This window comes from Syngnathoides biaculeatus, chromosome 15 (genome assembly GCF_019802595.1).
Source record: "Syngnathoides biaculeatus isolate LvHL_M chromosome 15, ASM1980259v1, whole genome shotgun sequence".
In the NCBI taxonomy this organism is placed as follows: Eukaryota; Metazoa; Chordata; class Actinopteri; order Syngnathiformes; family Syngnathidae; genus Syngnathoides; species Syngnathoides biaculeatus.
The window spans coordinates 9,613,477-9,626,834 of NC_084654.1; the positions used below are offsets into that span (position 1 = coordinate 9,613,477).

The 13,358-nt window shown below is 40.6% G+C and overlaps 2 protein-coding genes across 15 annotated transcripts in view; one reads left to right on the plus strand and one right to left on the minus strand.

The window, feature by feature from the left end:
- Nucleotides 1–1,662: 1,662 nt before the first annotated feature.
- LOC133513180 (S100P-binding protein-like) lies at nucleotides 1,663–9,709 on the plus strand. 13 transcript variants are annotated; one of them, XM_061843687.1, is made up of 8 exons: nucleotides 1,663–1,774; nucleotides 2,125–2,182; nucleotides 2,944–3,845; nucleotides 3,935–3,984; nucleotides 6,070–6,170; nucleotides 6,263–6,353; nucleotides 6,969–7,146; nucleotides 7,782–9,709. In XM_061843687.1, exons 2-8 carry the CDS (start codon nucleotides 2,149–2,151, stop codon nucleotides 7,809–7,811), a joined length of 1,386 nt encoding a protein of 461 aa, XP_061699671.1. In that variant the 5' UTR covers nucleotides 1,663–1,774; nucleotides 2,125–2,148; the 3' UTR covers nucleotides 7,812–9,709. The 13 variants fall into 13 exon arrangements, 9 of the variants coding, with proteins under 9 accessions (XP_061699671.1, XP_061699679.1, XP_061699678.1 ...); XM_061843692.1 differs by lacking the exon at nucleotides 1,663–1,774 and having other exon boundaries at nucleotides 1,817–2,182; nucleotides 6,969–7,023; nucleotides 7,110–7,146; XM_061843693.1 differs by lacking the exon at nucleotides 1,663–1,774 and having other exon boundaries at nucleotides 1,817–2,182; nucleotides 6,969–7,023; nucleotides 7,110–7,150; nucleotides 7,782–7,916.
- Nucleotides 9,252–13,358, minus strand: part of ldlrap1b (low density lipoprotein receptor adaptor protein 1b) — a 41,851-nt gene continuing 37,744 nt past the window's right edge. Inside the window, exons 9-10 of one of the 2 annotated variants that reach the window (XM_061843697.1) lie at nucleotides 10,494–10,525; nucleotides 9,252–10,112 (exon numbers count right to left, since the gene is read on the minus strand). In XM_061843697.1, the coding sequence (XP_061699681.1) occupies nucleotides 10,066–10,112; nucleotides 10,494–10,525 (79 nt within the window). In that variant the 3' untranslated portion in view covers nucleotides 9,252–10,065. The remainder of the gene's footprint in view (nucleotides 10,113–10,493; nucleotides 10,526–13,358) is intronic. The other variant, XM_061843696.1, reaches the window with a different exon arrangement.

Genomic DNA, 13,358 nt, shown 5'->3' on the forward strand with positions numbered 1-13,358 from the left:
CCCCTACAGATATTAACATTTACTACAATGCATACAATGATCTGACAATACTGTATGTAAACCTCGTATAGCAGGCCTGCTATCCTTGGTCAAAGGGTGATGCTGGTGAAAGAGCAAAATGAGATGTGCTCTGAGATAGAATGACACTGAATATATTTGATGAAAAGATGACAACAATCAGTATTTTCAGTGTCTGTTGCCAGATTCATTTGGTCACAATTATGTTGCTGTTATTAGAAGCCTAAAAATCCACTGGTTATGAGTTGGTTAGAGCATCTGTCTCACAGTTCTGAGGGGTTCAAATCCTGGCCCCAAATATGCTTTAACTGGGGATTCTAAATTGGCCTTAAGTATGATTGTGAGTGGGAATTGTTTCTATTTACATTGCGACTGGCTATTTTATATACTGGCTGGCAACCAGTTCAGGGCATACCCCACCTCCTGCCTGATTATAGCTAGTATTATTCTATTTATTTGTCATACTTTCCTGAATCCAGATGAGTTCATGCTCAAGTCTTGAAGATGCCACAAGACCTTAATTTCCATCCATCTACCCACTTCTTATACAACTTGTCATCATTTGGGTCTCAGATTAGCTGGAGCCTTCACCAGATTTGACTTTATGTCAGGCTATAGCCTCCAAATCTCACCAGCTGATCGCAGACAACAACCGTTAACACTCACATTCACAATGGGCATTTCTGACTAGTCTTCAATCGCCGAAGATGCATCTTTGCAGAATGAGAGAGGAAGCTGTTGCATGCTGAGAAAATGCACACATACACAAGAAGAACAATCATACAACCTTGACACTTTGAAGGCTAAACCCAAGATTCAAAATCCGAAACTTCATAACTGTGGCAGACGTGTTGCTAACCACTACCGTGCCTTGCTGACCAGGACCTATTTTATTTATTCATTTTTTTTGTTTATGTCATAAACTGCTGTAAACGGATAAACAGAAAGGAAGTTGAAAAGAAATATAGAGTTGGGGGTACACACTCTCAGCTATTAAATAATGGATGCATACTTCATGCAGTAGCCCATTTGTGAGGTCAGAGGTGTTGGGTGACAGGGGTAGACTTTCAATTTCTGTTCTTGTTCCCACAAAAGAATTTGATGAGCAAGTACAGTTGTGCCTTTATTAAACTTGCACAATAAATTAGGACAAAGTTACGCTAGATCACAAAAGAGCTCTAAGTCTACTGACCTGTGAAAACCAAAATGTTTCCTGAACTGTAGGAAGCACTGCACTTTTGATTTTTCCAGTATCTGCATTTTACTTGAGCATCTATTTTTCTGGTGACTTTCCTTTTGCCTCTTCCAGTTGAAAACAGATATCTTTGTATTTTCTGCTTGAGTATTTATTTTCCTGTTGACTTTTAATCCCTGCAGTTGAAAACAGATATGAAAGTACTTTCTACTTTGCCAAAATAGACTTGTCACATTTTTTAATCCAGCATTCTATTTAGTCACCCAGTTGTCGTATTTAGTTTTGGTTATCCTGTCAGAATTAAGTCAGAGGAAAAACTGTATCCTACAGAGGCGTATTGCTGTCACACACACACAAAAATTAATGTTTTTCGGGCTAATTTTTTTCTATTTTTCGGCTCGAAAAAATATATATTGTGTGTGCGTGTGCGTGAGTGTGCCTGTGCGTGTGCGTGGGAGTGTGCGTGTGTGAGTGTGCGTGTGCGTGCGTGACAGCAATACGCTTCCGTAGTATCCAGTGGGGGTTTTTTGGTCATTTGAAGCAGTGTGCAATAAGAGGGAAGTAAGTCTGAATAAATCTCTCTTTACATAGCCCTGCACTTGTTCTTTTCTACATTGTCCCACTCTTCCGTCACATAATTTAGCATCACTGTCCCGTATAAAACTCAACTCCAATGTTATTGCACTATGCAGATCATGCTTTGTTTTTTTTTTTATTTCTCCAGTCCTGTCTTTCCTTCTTTATTTTTTCTCTGCGTCCTCTCTCTTTTTTTCCCCTGTTACTTAATGAGGAATATTAAAAACGGAAATAAAATTTGGCTTGAAACAAAGCATTTGAACAGCGCCCCCACATCTAAACGTGTTCGTGTGGGTGGGCTACCTGCCAGTTGAATCAACTCGTGTTCCAAACAGGATCGAAGAATCCTCTTCGTTGGAATGCTGCGACAAGCTTGTGGAGTGTCGACATCGTGTAAGTTGAACTCGCCACTTGCGGTTGTCATTGCGAGCTGATTGTTTATATAAATTAGCTTCGAGCTAACTTCGCCGTTGGCTGCTAGTTAGTCTCAAAAAAGCGCGCGAGGCACTCGAGTTCAAAATTCAAATTTCAAAACAAACTCCCGTCTCGTTTGGAACGTCAGCTTCGCCGTCGCCAGGAGTAACGAAAACCAAAACGTAGGTTTAAATAAGGAGATTGTTGGCCTTATTAACTTCATTAATATAAATACTAAGTGTGTTCCTGTAACTTTTAGCTTTTTTTCCTGTTAGTGAAGACTTGTATATTTTTAATTTATAAATATTGGACCTAAAATTGGTCATAGGTTCAGTAGTTTAGTTAGTAAATCTTAATGTCTATAACATTTTTTTGTAAAAATTAAGTTAATCTATTACATCTTGGACATGTGCCAAGAAGATGGAGTAAATGTTATGCAGTTTTATGTGAACGTGTCAACAAATATCGTGTTGTTTCCAAACCTTGATTGACCCGGGGAGCATATTTTACACACAAGGGAAACTCACTTCACAGCACCAAGCAGATTTTACATCCTGTATATTAGTAATCCATTGTGTGTCAGTTGAGCGAATAATTTCTAACAGCACTCCCAATGACGTCTCACAGTGGTTTGGAACCATTGTCTGAAGTATATACTGTACACACCTCCCAGGCTGGTTTATTGATTGTACTGGTTGAAATAGAAATTTCACATATTTTCCTTTATTGTGATTTAACAGATTTAGGGTCGAAAATGCAGTCCAAGCGCACCTCTTTGAGAGACTTCAAACCTTTGTCAGCATATGCAAGAATTGCAATTGCTGAAGGGAGCCAGCCCAAGTTTCCGGAACGTTTTATCCATTTTCAATCCATTTTTATCAATAGTGCAACCAAGCGCAAATTAGATGATTCGAATCAGGAAAGCCATGATGAGATGCCAGCAAAGAAACCGTTCATTTCAGAGGTGTCAACGCCAGATGAAGGCTGTTTTCTTTCCTTCTGTAGTCCTCCAGAGGGACAACAATCCCGTTTAGTCCCCTCTCCGCCCTCACTGTTTGCTAAAACGCTGCCAATAAAAGTCAAAACCAGTGATTCTGTGAGCTTGGAACATGTGGCATGGAAGTCTGCCCCAGAAGCATGCAGTCTCACAGGGACTAATTCATATTTGTTGGAGTATGAGGTCTTTCATCATCAGCCTATTGTTGACTCTGATGTTGATGAGGTCTTGTGCCTGAATTCCTCTGATCGCCATAAGGGTGCTGATCCTAATGTAAAAGATGATGTGGATAAGGGTTATTCATCCATGACCCTCACACACTCGATCCAGTCCCCACCTGCATGTAGTCCAATTCTAAAAAGGGTCGAGTCCACGATCCATCCTCCTTCCAAAGTTTCTCACTCAATTAGAAAACCAGACCCTGCTGTGGGCCTGTTGTCATTGGACTCCCCTGTAGAATCTTTCGTGGGTGATGTGGAGGAGGCGTGGAACATCGGCTTCCCCATTTTAGAATCGTCAGTGTACGGAGAGGAGAGTAGTGGTGGCAACCAACATGGAGAGGAAGTCCAGCCAAATGAGACAAAACCTCTCCCTAATTGTTACATCTTGGATGACATCAGCTCGGACAGCAGTTTGAAGATTCAGGTAAGCAGTTGCGTACACTCTTACAGTTTTGTCATGTGATGCTGCATTATTTTTTTTAAACTGCACCTCATGCAAAATATCTCCTCCAGAAGCAGTTCTCCACTTCATCACCTAGTACCAGTAAAGACCATTCCAGGAGGTTAGCACTCTAGCATCTTACAGATCACCACAGTAATTTGGAGGTTGTTTATAATCCTTCTGGGTTGTAAAGGGGTTGTAAATTTGCAACAAGTTTAATATGATCGAAAATTTTAAGTCCAGAGTATCAACATTCAGAAAGTATCAGATTTTTCTCTCTGCAAAATTTTATTTGGTCCAGAGAAGGTTAATATACTCATTCACTGACCACTGTATTCGGTATATTGTACAATCCAATAAGGTGATTCAAATAATGGACATCAGGGAATCACAGTTCTGAGGACCAGATTTCAAATCCCAGCCCGACCTGTGTGGGGTTTGGATGTTCCCCCTGTGCCTGTTTGGGTTACCTACGGGCACTCGGTTTCATCCCACATCCCAACAACATGCATTACTTGGAGAGACTAAATTGTCCTTAGGTGTGATTGGGAATGGATCTGTTGTTTGTCTCTGTGCCCTGCAATTGGCTGGCAACCAGCTCAGGATGTACCCCACCAACTGCCCAATGATTGCCGGGATAGGCCCCAGCACTCTTGCGACCCTTGTGAGGATCAGCGCCGAGGACAATGAATGTGGATGGATGGATTTAGGGAGAGATGGTTTTTTTCCTCCCCCGCAAGCTCCCCATGACCCTTAATAGGATCAGAAAATGACACACTTGGACCATTAACAAAGTCAGAAAATGGGTGGGGAGAAGTCACAGCCCAAATTTAACGTGAATACTTTTCTGAGTGTCATAAACTGCATCTATAATGGCAGGATTTTCATAATACTCCCATGTTGAAATTCAAACACTTGTCCATAGGTGTGAATGTTTGGAAGTTAATATGTACCACTGGGATTTGAATTAAACATCCATCCATCCATTTTCTTTGCCGCTTATCCTCACGAGGGTCGCGATTAGTGCTGGAGCCTATCCCAGCTGTTAACAGGCAGGAGGGGAGGAGAGTACACACTGAACTGGTTGCTACCCAATCGCAGGGCACATATAGACAAACAGCCGCACACCTTGGGGCAATTTAGAATCTCCAATTAATGTTGCATGTTTTTGGGATGTGGGAGGAAACCAGAATGCCTGGAGGAAACCCAGGCAGGCACGGGGAGAACATGGAAACTCCACACAGACGGGGCCGGTATTGAACCCGGGTACTCAGAACTAAGGCCAACGCTTTACCAGTTTATCCACCGTGCTGCCCTGAATCAAACATGCCACTGAAAATTTTAGGTTGTAAAATTCACATTGTTATTTCAAAGCCATCACATTTCTAATAGCTGTATTTCAGTTTAACTTTTCAATGTTAACAAATTCGCCATGTGAAAAAATTCAACCTTTAAAATTCAAACGCAATATTTTCAGTCTCCTGAGATTCAACTGGCTACAATTCGCTGTCAGAAATTCACCGTCTAGCAACCAATCCAATCCAATTATGCTTTCTTAGTCACGTGACGTCACATACTAAGAAAACTTAACTGGAAAATATTGCGTTTGAATTTTAAAGGTTGAATTTTTCTACATGGCAAATTTTGTTAACATTGAAAAGTTAAACTGAAATACAGCCATTGGAAATGTGATCACATTGAAATTACAATGTGAATTATCCAACATGAAATTTTCAGTGGCCTTTTTAATTCAATCCTGGTGGCACATATTTACTTCCATATGAATGTGAATTGTCGTTGTACTATGAGATTGGTTGACATCCAGTCCCACCGCGTTCCAGTCAATTTAAAATCACCTCTCACCAGTAACTGTAATCTATACAATCTAGATGGCTAAACACTGTAAACGGGGCTCCCCGGAACTACTCACACCGACGTAATCACGCATGGTATGTGAAATGTTTATTATCTGGGGCCACTATTTAGTCAAAAGAATTGGGACACACCTGCGGTAGCTCAATGTTTTAGCTAATCAAGCGCCTGGAATTGACTGTCGGGAAAATTGGAACATTGTGAACAATTCCAAGCTTCTAACAATGGGGGCACAGAACAGGAGACAAGCTACATTTTGTTTAATGGCCACTATTGTACATACACAGTGTCCCAGCCAGGTCACAACTGATCTCCTCCATTTTTTTTTTCCCAGGCACGTGGTGTTAAATACTGATGAGGATTGGGAGCGAGAGAAACGGAGCTACGTCCAGTTAGTTCGCAGACACATCAATGAGGCTTCAGGTGCTGCTCAAGGTAATGTCACTGCTTGCTTCAAGCCTCCACATAGGGTGCACCCTGGTCACGACGAGTAGTCTTAACAATGCTGATTGATGTCTTTTCTAAAGATGTTGTTAGTGAGCTGTGGGGTCTTATGAGGCTTGTGGGGCATGATTCATCTGGAAAACCTTGGCAACACCCCTCAGACCTCACGTGCAGGTACACCTCTACGGTGGCGCTTTTAGGACTCACTTAAACTTAAAAGAAAGCTTTGGTCATTGCTTACCTCGACGAAATGCCCTTTACCTTGTTAATCCATTATAAATATCAGAAAAAATCTGAAAAATTATTGTAAAAAAATTGCAAATAATAACTAATGCGTTTTTTTCTCTGAGTAATCACATTTTTTTACTATCGGCACCATTTTGACTATTTTTACGAGATCACATGACTTAAAAAACAGGAAGTGACATATCCTGTGGGTAAACAAAGGCTTGGTTAGAGATCAATTCCTACACAATCACAGCACTGATTTCTCTGATTTATCTTCATCTGATGAAGAAATAACAGTATCGGTTGATGAGGAAAAACAGAGGAATATGTCCATACAGATTTGAACCTGTGGCTGTAAATAATGGTGAATATTTGGATGGGTCTTCGGACGGGAATGATGCGTCTGATTACTCGGAGGCAAATGCACGGAACACAACATTCATCCATCCTATCGATTTTGGAGTGCGTTTAGGCCAGTTACTATGATGCGGATATTTGTGATACGATTTCCTTTCATACTTTTAAGTTCAGTTGTTATGACGCGGATCCTTTGTCATGCAGAATTCTGGAATGCTCCGAGGAGTGCCTATATAAGGAGGAGAAAGATCGTCCACTGGTTGGGACAAACTACACAGCCTTCTGCCTTTTGTCTTTGAAAGTTTGGACATTTCTGGAACATTTGCTATTTTGGAATATTCGCAGGAAAGAAGATTTGCCTGTTTGGGAACATTCATTCAACGTTGGTGACTATTCGCCGTTTTGGCTCAACTACTCTTTGAACTTCTATTTTGTGTTCGTCATTTAATTGTGTTTGTGTTGTATGTGTGATTAAATTGTCTTAAATGCAACCTTGTTGCATTTTACTGGTTTGCGCAAAGGGGACGTTAGCCTAAATTTACACGTAACAGTGCACAAAATGTTCACTACATACCCTGGCCTGTTTGTCGTACAGCTCAGGGGGACCATACTTCGCTAGCCACTGGGTCCTTAAATGTTTCTTTTTCTTACTGGGCAGAATATGCCACCAAGCCTTCCTCGGATTATTTCTGTCCGAATTATTGCAAAATTTCGCAATACAGTTGGGCATTTTCACGTGTCCGATGGTGGTGGTGGTACTGCATGTGATGACAGACTACAAATCGGCCATGATTTCTTTGTTTACGCATAGAATACATCACAAGTAGGTCATGTGAGTCGCCAAAATGGCATTGCCCATGAAAATTCATAATTGCCGATAAAAAATCTTATCAAAACACCATTAAATGATATCGGATGAACCTCAAATTTTTAAAGGTACAGTACATATGACATGACCTATCTTATTAAGAATTCTCATTGTTGAATGACCGGAGCTTTCCTTTAACTTCCTTTCAGAAATTACAAGGCACACATAAGGAAAGCTGAACTGAAAATGTCACTCCACGAATGGCAGGCCAAGAACTTGGGAACTCACAAGCGCTTTGAAAATGTTCTGAAAGTGTTCAAAAGAAGTCAATTTCCCTAAGTATTTTATTCATTCAATTGTTGTAATTGTAGTTCCTGTTCAATTTGACGTTTTATATGCTTGCACTGTCTCTTGCACTTTTTTTCAGAGTTTACACTTGGTTACAATGCTTTATTTTAGATGTGAAATTGAATGCATGTTTGCTGAATTTTGATGGGAAAATTATTCTGCTCAATGAGCAATATCGCATTTTGAGTATCTTATTTTCAATTTTACTTGAATTCTAACTGTACTTCTTAAAGTATGTTTTTGTACTTATGTTGCACTTTTTTATATATATATATATAACCTTTTGGGTGTAACATCTGTATTTGATTAATATAAGTGCTGAGTAAAACTCATAAATGACCAGCATTTGCTTCCCTTATTTGCTGATGAGGTATTGCATCATGGTGCCAGAAAAATAAAATTGACAATTTATCCATATTCTGAGCCGCCTAGCCTAACGAAGGTTGCGGGAATGCTGGAGCATATCCGACCTGAGGGCAGGAGGCGCGGTACACCCCAAATTGGTTGACAGCCAATTGCAGGGCAGATAGAAAAAAAACAACCATTTGCTCTCTCAATCACATCTACAGGCCATTTACGGTTTGTTGATTGATTGCATGTTTTTGGGATGTGGGAGAAAACTGGAGTGCCTGGAGAAAGCCCAGACAGGCACAGAGAGAACATGCAAACTCCACACAAGTGGGGGCAGAACTCTGAGGCAGATGCTCTAACCAGTGGCTCCACCATGCTAACATTGAATAATATAGTAAGGACAAAATGTACTCATACATATTTTCACTTAATTGGGATGTTGCTTATTCTTGACAAATATGGTCTGGTTGTTGCTATAGCCAAGTTCTAGAATTGACTACACAATGCAAGCAAAATATCTGAACACTGTATGGCAAGAAGTTAAAACTCAACTGTCAAATATTTTACAACTTTCCCAAACACCATCAAACCATGTTAAGGTAATTTGGCTTTTTAATTAACAAAATCAGTAACAAATCTACATGAGCAAATTTACTCTATATTGTAATTCATCAAATCTCTTAAATTAAATTTATACATGAAACAAAGATGTACAAAAATAACACTGAAGCGTGAACCCTCTAAAACTATAGCAACACTGTACATTGAAAGAGTTGAATAAAGTTCCCTCCAATTTTGTGAATGGTTCTTGCTAAGAGAGTGTGGCTTCAGGGGTTTGCAAAGGACAAATTAATAAAGCAGGGCTTTTTTTTTTTTTTCATTGGAAATATAGTATGTAGACCAGCATAGCACCAACATGTCTCTGTGGTAGACTTATAGTGAGCTTAAGCGCTAAAGTTATTTATACAATGCAAGTAACAAAAGGTTATTCCCCCTATTTAAGGTACAAATTAGTATGGGTTACAGAAATCATTTTTGACATCAAATTCCCTTACATGAAAGATGTGCTTTTAAACATGGACACATGCAGTGCAAAAATATTTTGCATTTGAAAAAAAACAAATAGGATTGTCAATTTCTTTCTCACAAAAACCCAGACACACACACTCACTGACCAATATTCATCCAGTTCCTTAAAGCTTGTATTGCCCAGCAAGAGGCAAAAGCTTTGATGCACACAGGTAGTAACTAGTTTTGCCCCATGTCAGAATATTGTGGTGACACGCTCCATTGAGTAAAACTAAAACACCTACACCCTTAACAGTACAGTTTTAGACATTGACCTGCTGTGATAAAATGAAGTTCTAGTTATTTTGCCTCACATAAAACCTCACTCTTAAACATTGTGTGAGGTGGGGGGGGGGGGGAGCACAATCCATACAGATGTGAAAAGAAATACACTGAATGTAACAAATATCAAATGACTGCACGTTCTTGTTGAAAATAAATTGGTTTCATATTGCTTTGGCCTGTTCAGTGCAATCCCTGCTTGTGTCAACCTTCCCTGGTTGAGTCGATGCAGAAGCACCTGAGAGCCGCCAATGTGAACCATCAGGGGAAGTCAGTGGGCTGCGGCAACCCCTGAGCTGTGTTTGTCTTTCTCCCTGTCAGTCTCGATCGTGGCAGAGGCTGTCAATTAGAACCCTGGAGAGTCTTTTTGTGCTGGGAAGTCTGTGTCTTCCTGGTCCCATTTGCCTGGGGACAGGCACTCATCAGTGGTGAAATCCTGAGGGTTTACCCCAATGTCCAGGACCTGGGGGTTAGTGCGAGACTCAGCGAGTCTAAAAGAGAACAAAGCAAGAGACATTTAAAGGAGAACAAGACAGATGCACAGAACTGAAAATGCTTGGGAACAACCAACATACAGATGTAAAGATGAGCAGGAGACATTTTCTAAAGATTAGCCATGTGACTATAGAAGCGTCTACTACATGAAATGTTCGTGTCCACAAATTTACAATAAGTTAATCGCAAAAGTGTGATTCTCTAGCAGGCAGATGGGAAACAGCATATGATGATGAGCAAGTGGACTCTATTCTGTTTTTCATCCGAGTTCTGAGCAGTGTTAATGGTTGGTGACATGTTGGAATGAATCTGGTGAATGAATGAAGACCCAAATTAATGAGGTGGATCGAACAAGAGCGACTAAATGACATTGTTACCTGAGCAGGATTCAAAGCTATCCAGACTGCGGCTGGAAAGGGGTGTAAACATAAAAAGTGAAGTAACAGTTGAAATTTGTTCTGAATAGATTAATTTGCACTACCCATTTCACTGGATACCTAGATCTTTGATTGTTTACGAATTACGAACAGTGTTACGGCCGTAACAAGTCAACATTCAGTGATTTGCGGAAAAAAACACTGATGTTCTGTAGTATTTTCCAGCTCTGCTACACAATTTGGTTGGCTAGATCTTCCCCGATGCAATGAAGTGGCTAAAAAGTGTAATTATTTTAACTAATAGGGAAGTTAAATAATTACAGTTTTCATCCACCCCGAAACTGCAATAGAATAAAATGTAAGAACAGCATATGTGCCGTACGTCATCTCACTAAGTGCCACACAGTGTTAAGAGAAAATAGTGGGCGTACAACAGATTCACATGCATGCCAGGTGCATGGAACAAGCAGGACCAATTTTCTACTCCACAACAACTTGCAGTACAAGCCCCTTCTTCCTCTTGGACAACATAAACCTGGCCCTAAACAAATATTCAATTATAGTCCTCATGCCAGGAGCATTCTCAATAAACAGAGAGGGGAAGATTTACAATGTTGGGGTTTAATTATGCTGTGTGGAAAATATAATTGCCTCAACTCAAACTACAGTGTGCCCTTGCCCATTCGTGGTTCATTGCTCTCCACCATTTTTTTTTTTTTTAATGTACCGTATTTCACGATTCTAGAGGCCTTAAATTCTCTTCCAAATTGACGAGGCCCCACATTTGCAAATGTGTGGTTTGTCCAATAAAGTACACTTAAACACACAGATTATACTTTTAGCATGCATGCTAGCATGTGTTTTAGCGTGTATGTAAGCTACCATATGATGCCGCGCACGAGGCAGTGAGAAACAATTACATTTCACATCTGTAAGAACAAGAAGCTTACACTGCAGTAAGGAGGTCCTTAGAGCTGCAAAGCATGCTCAGGGATGTAAATAGCGTTTAAAGTGCACGTTTTGTGTCAATTATTTCTTGAGTCACTTTTATTTTTATTTGCTAGTTATGCTATTCTGTTTGCTGTAGTGCGATAATTTTAGTTTCAATGTGACATTGTGAGACATTGTGAGTGTGAACCATATCGTCAGTAACGACTTGCCTGCACAGGCAGTGTATGGTACAGCTCATACATAAGTATATCAATCCATTATTCACGGATTTTTGTTTTTCGTGGGGGTGTAAAGAACGTAATGTTCGCAAATAACAGGAACACTGTACTTGTTTGCATATTCACTCTATACGAGGGTTGCCCAGACTTTTTTACCCCAAGATCTACTTTAAAAGCAGCCAGCCTCTCGCGAGCTACCGATGACGGGGGACCATTGGCTTTTTTTTTTTTTTTTGGGCCACACCGGTCGATCACAATTGACGCATTGAGCACCCCTGCTCTAATGGTTGGAGTACAGAGAGTATAAGAGTCTAACCATTGAGAGTCCAACTGTTCAGGGAGGATTCTATTTATACATTCATATACTATACATTCATATCCCTCCCTAATGAGGGATGAATGTGACTTAATAGTGGTCTGGAAAAATAATCCATAAATATTAGCACCAAGCACACTGGCAGTAAACCACTTAAAGTGTGATAGCTTCGGCCTCCATTTATTTTCCAAACCACTAACCCATACAAGGGTCACTGCTGTGCATTGAGACTAAGATTACATAATGCATGGCATATACCAGCCAGCCAGGTAATTCTAAATCAACCATCCCTGTATAAAACACCAACGACACACTTTCAAAACTACTCTAAATTATTGATTTATTCGGGTCAGTTGAAGTGACAAGTCAGATCTTTGAACACAGCACAAATTGCATAGTCGTGTGTAGCCTGGAAGACAAAACATGGAACCCAATTTTCACATCAAAATCAAGCCACTTCTATAAATGGACAGAAGTTTGAAGCATATCGGATATCTGCAGAAAGTAGTACATTGTAAAAGCACAGATTGGATTTATGTCAAGAAGAAGATCTTGACAAAATTAAATAAAGACATCTAAAAAAATATATATATATTACTCCACCCTTGCTTCTACGCAAAAGATTGAAAGCACATGTTGGGATCAAGGTGATGAGTAGGATTTTGATGGGGCGCTGGTGTCACAACATTAAGTACAGCCACCATGCCTTTGGTCAACTTTGCTGCCGGATGCTGGGCTCCTGTTGGTGTTGCAGTCCTCACACTCTCCGCACTGGCGGAGCTCTTAACGATGTTGGGTGTTTAAGTGACTGGATGCCAGTCTCCCACTCCAAAGGACAACTTGTCTGTTCTGGCAGACATCCAACCAACTGAGCTCCACCGCAAAAGAGCCACAATGTCTCTTGCTTGCCACACATATGAACTTCAAGATTTTGTTCATGACGGGCTCGTCTCCACCTTCCGTAGAGCATGTTGAATGACTTTTAAGAGTCCAGCAACAATGCAGTGCATTTGGTGGATTCCAAAAAGGAACATGGGAGTGAAAGACGAGATTCTATGCTTTCATTCCTGACAGTCATGCACCACCAGGGACGGCTCTTCCTTGACCCACCTCGAGGAGGCTTAACAGCCTGCCCTTGATCTGGCGTTGGCCTATTCTGCTCGACAATGCCGATATGGGGAATGGCTTGGGAGGTCTGAAGTATCCCGCAGAGGTTCAAACAGCACTGCATCATAACATCTTACTCCCAGTCTCCCAAATGGGCGACATGGTCTGGCAACACTTGTTGGCAATACTGTGGCCTGACTGTCCAAGACATGCCCAACCAACAAAAATAGCTACTGAGTTTAATTTCAGAGCTAACATCTAGCCATTTTCTAA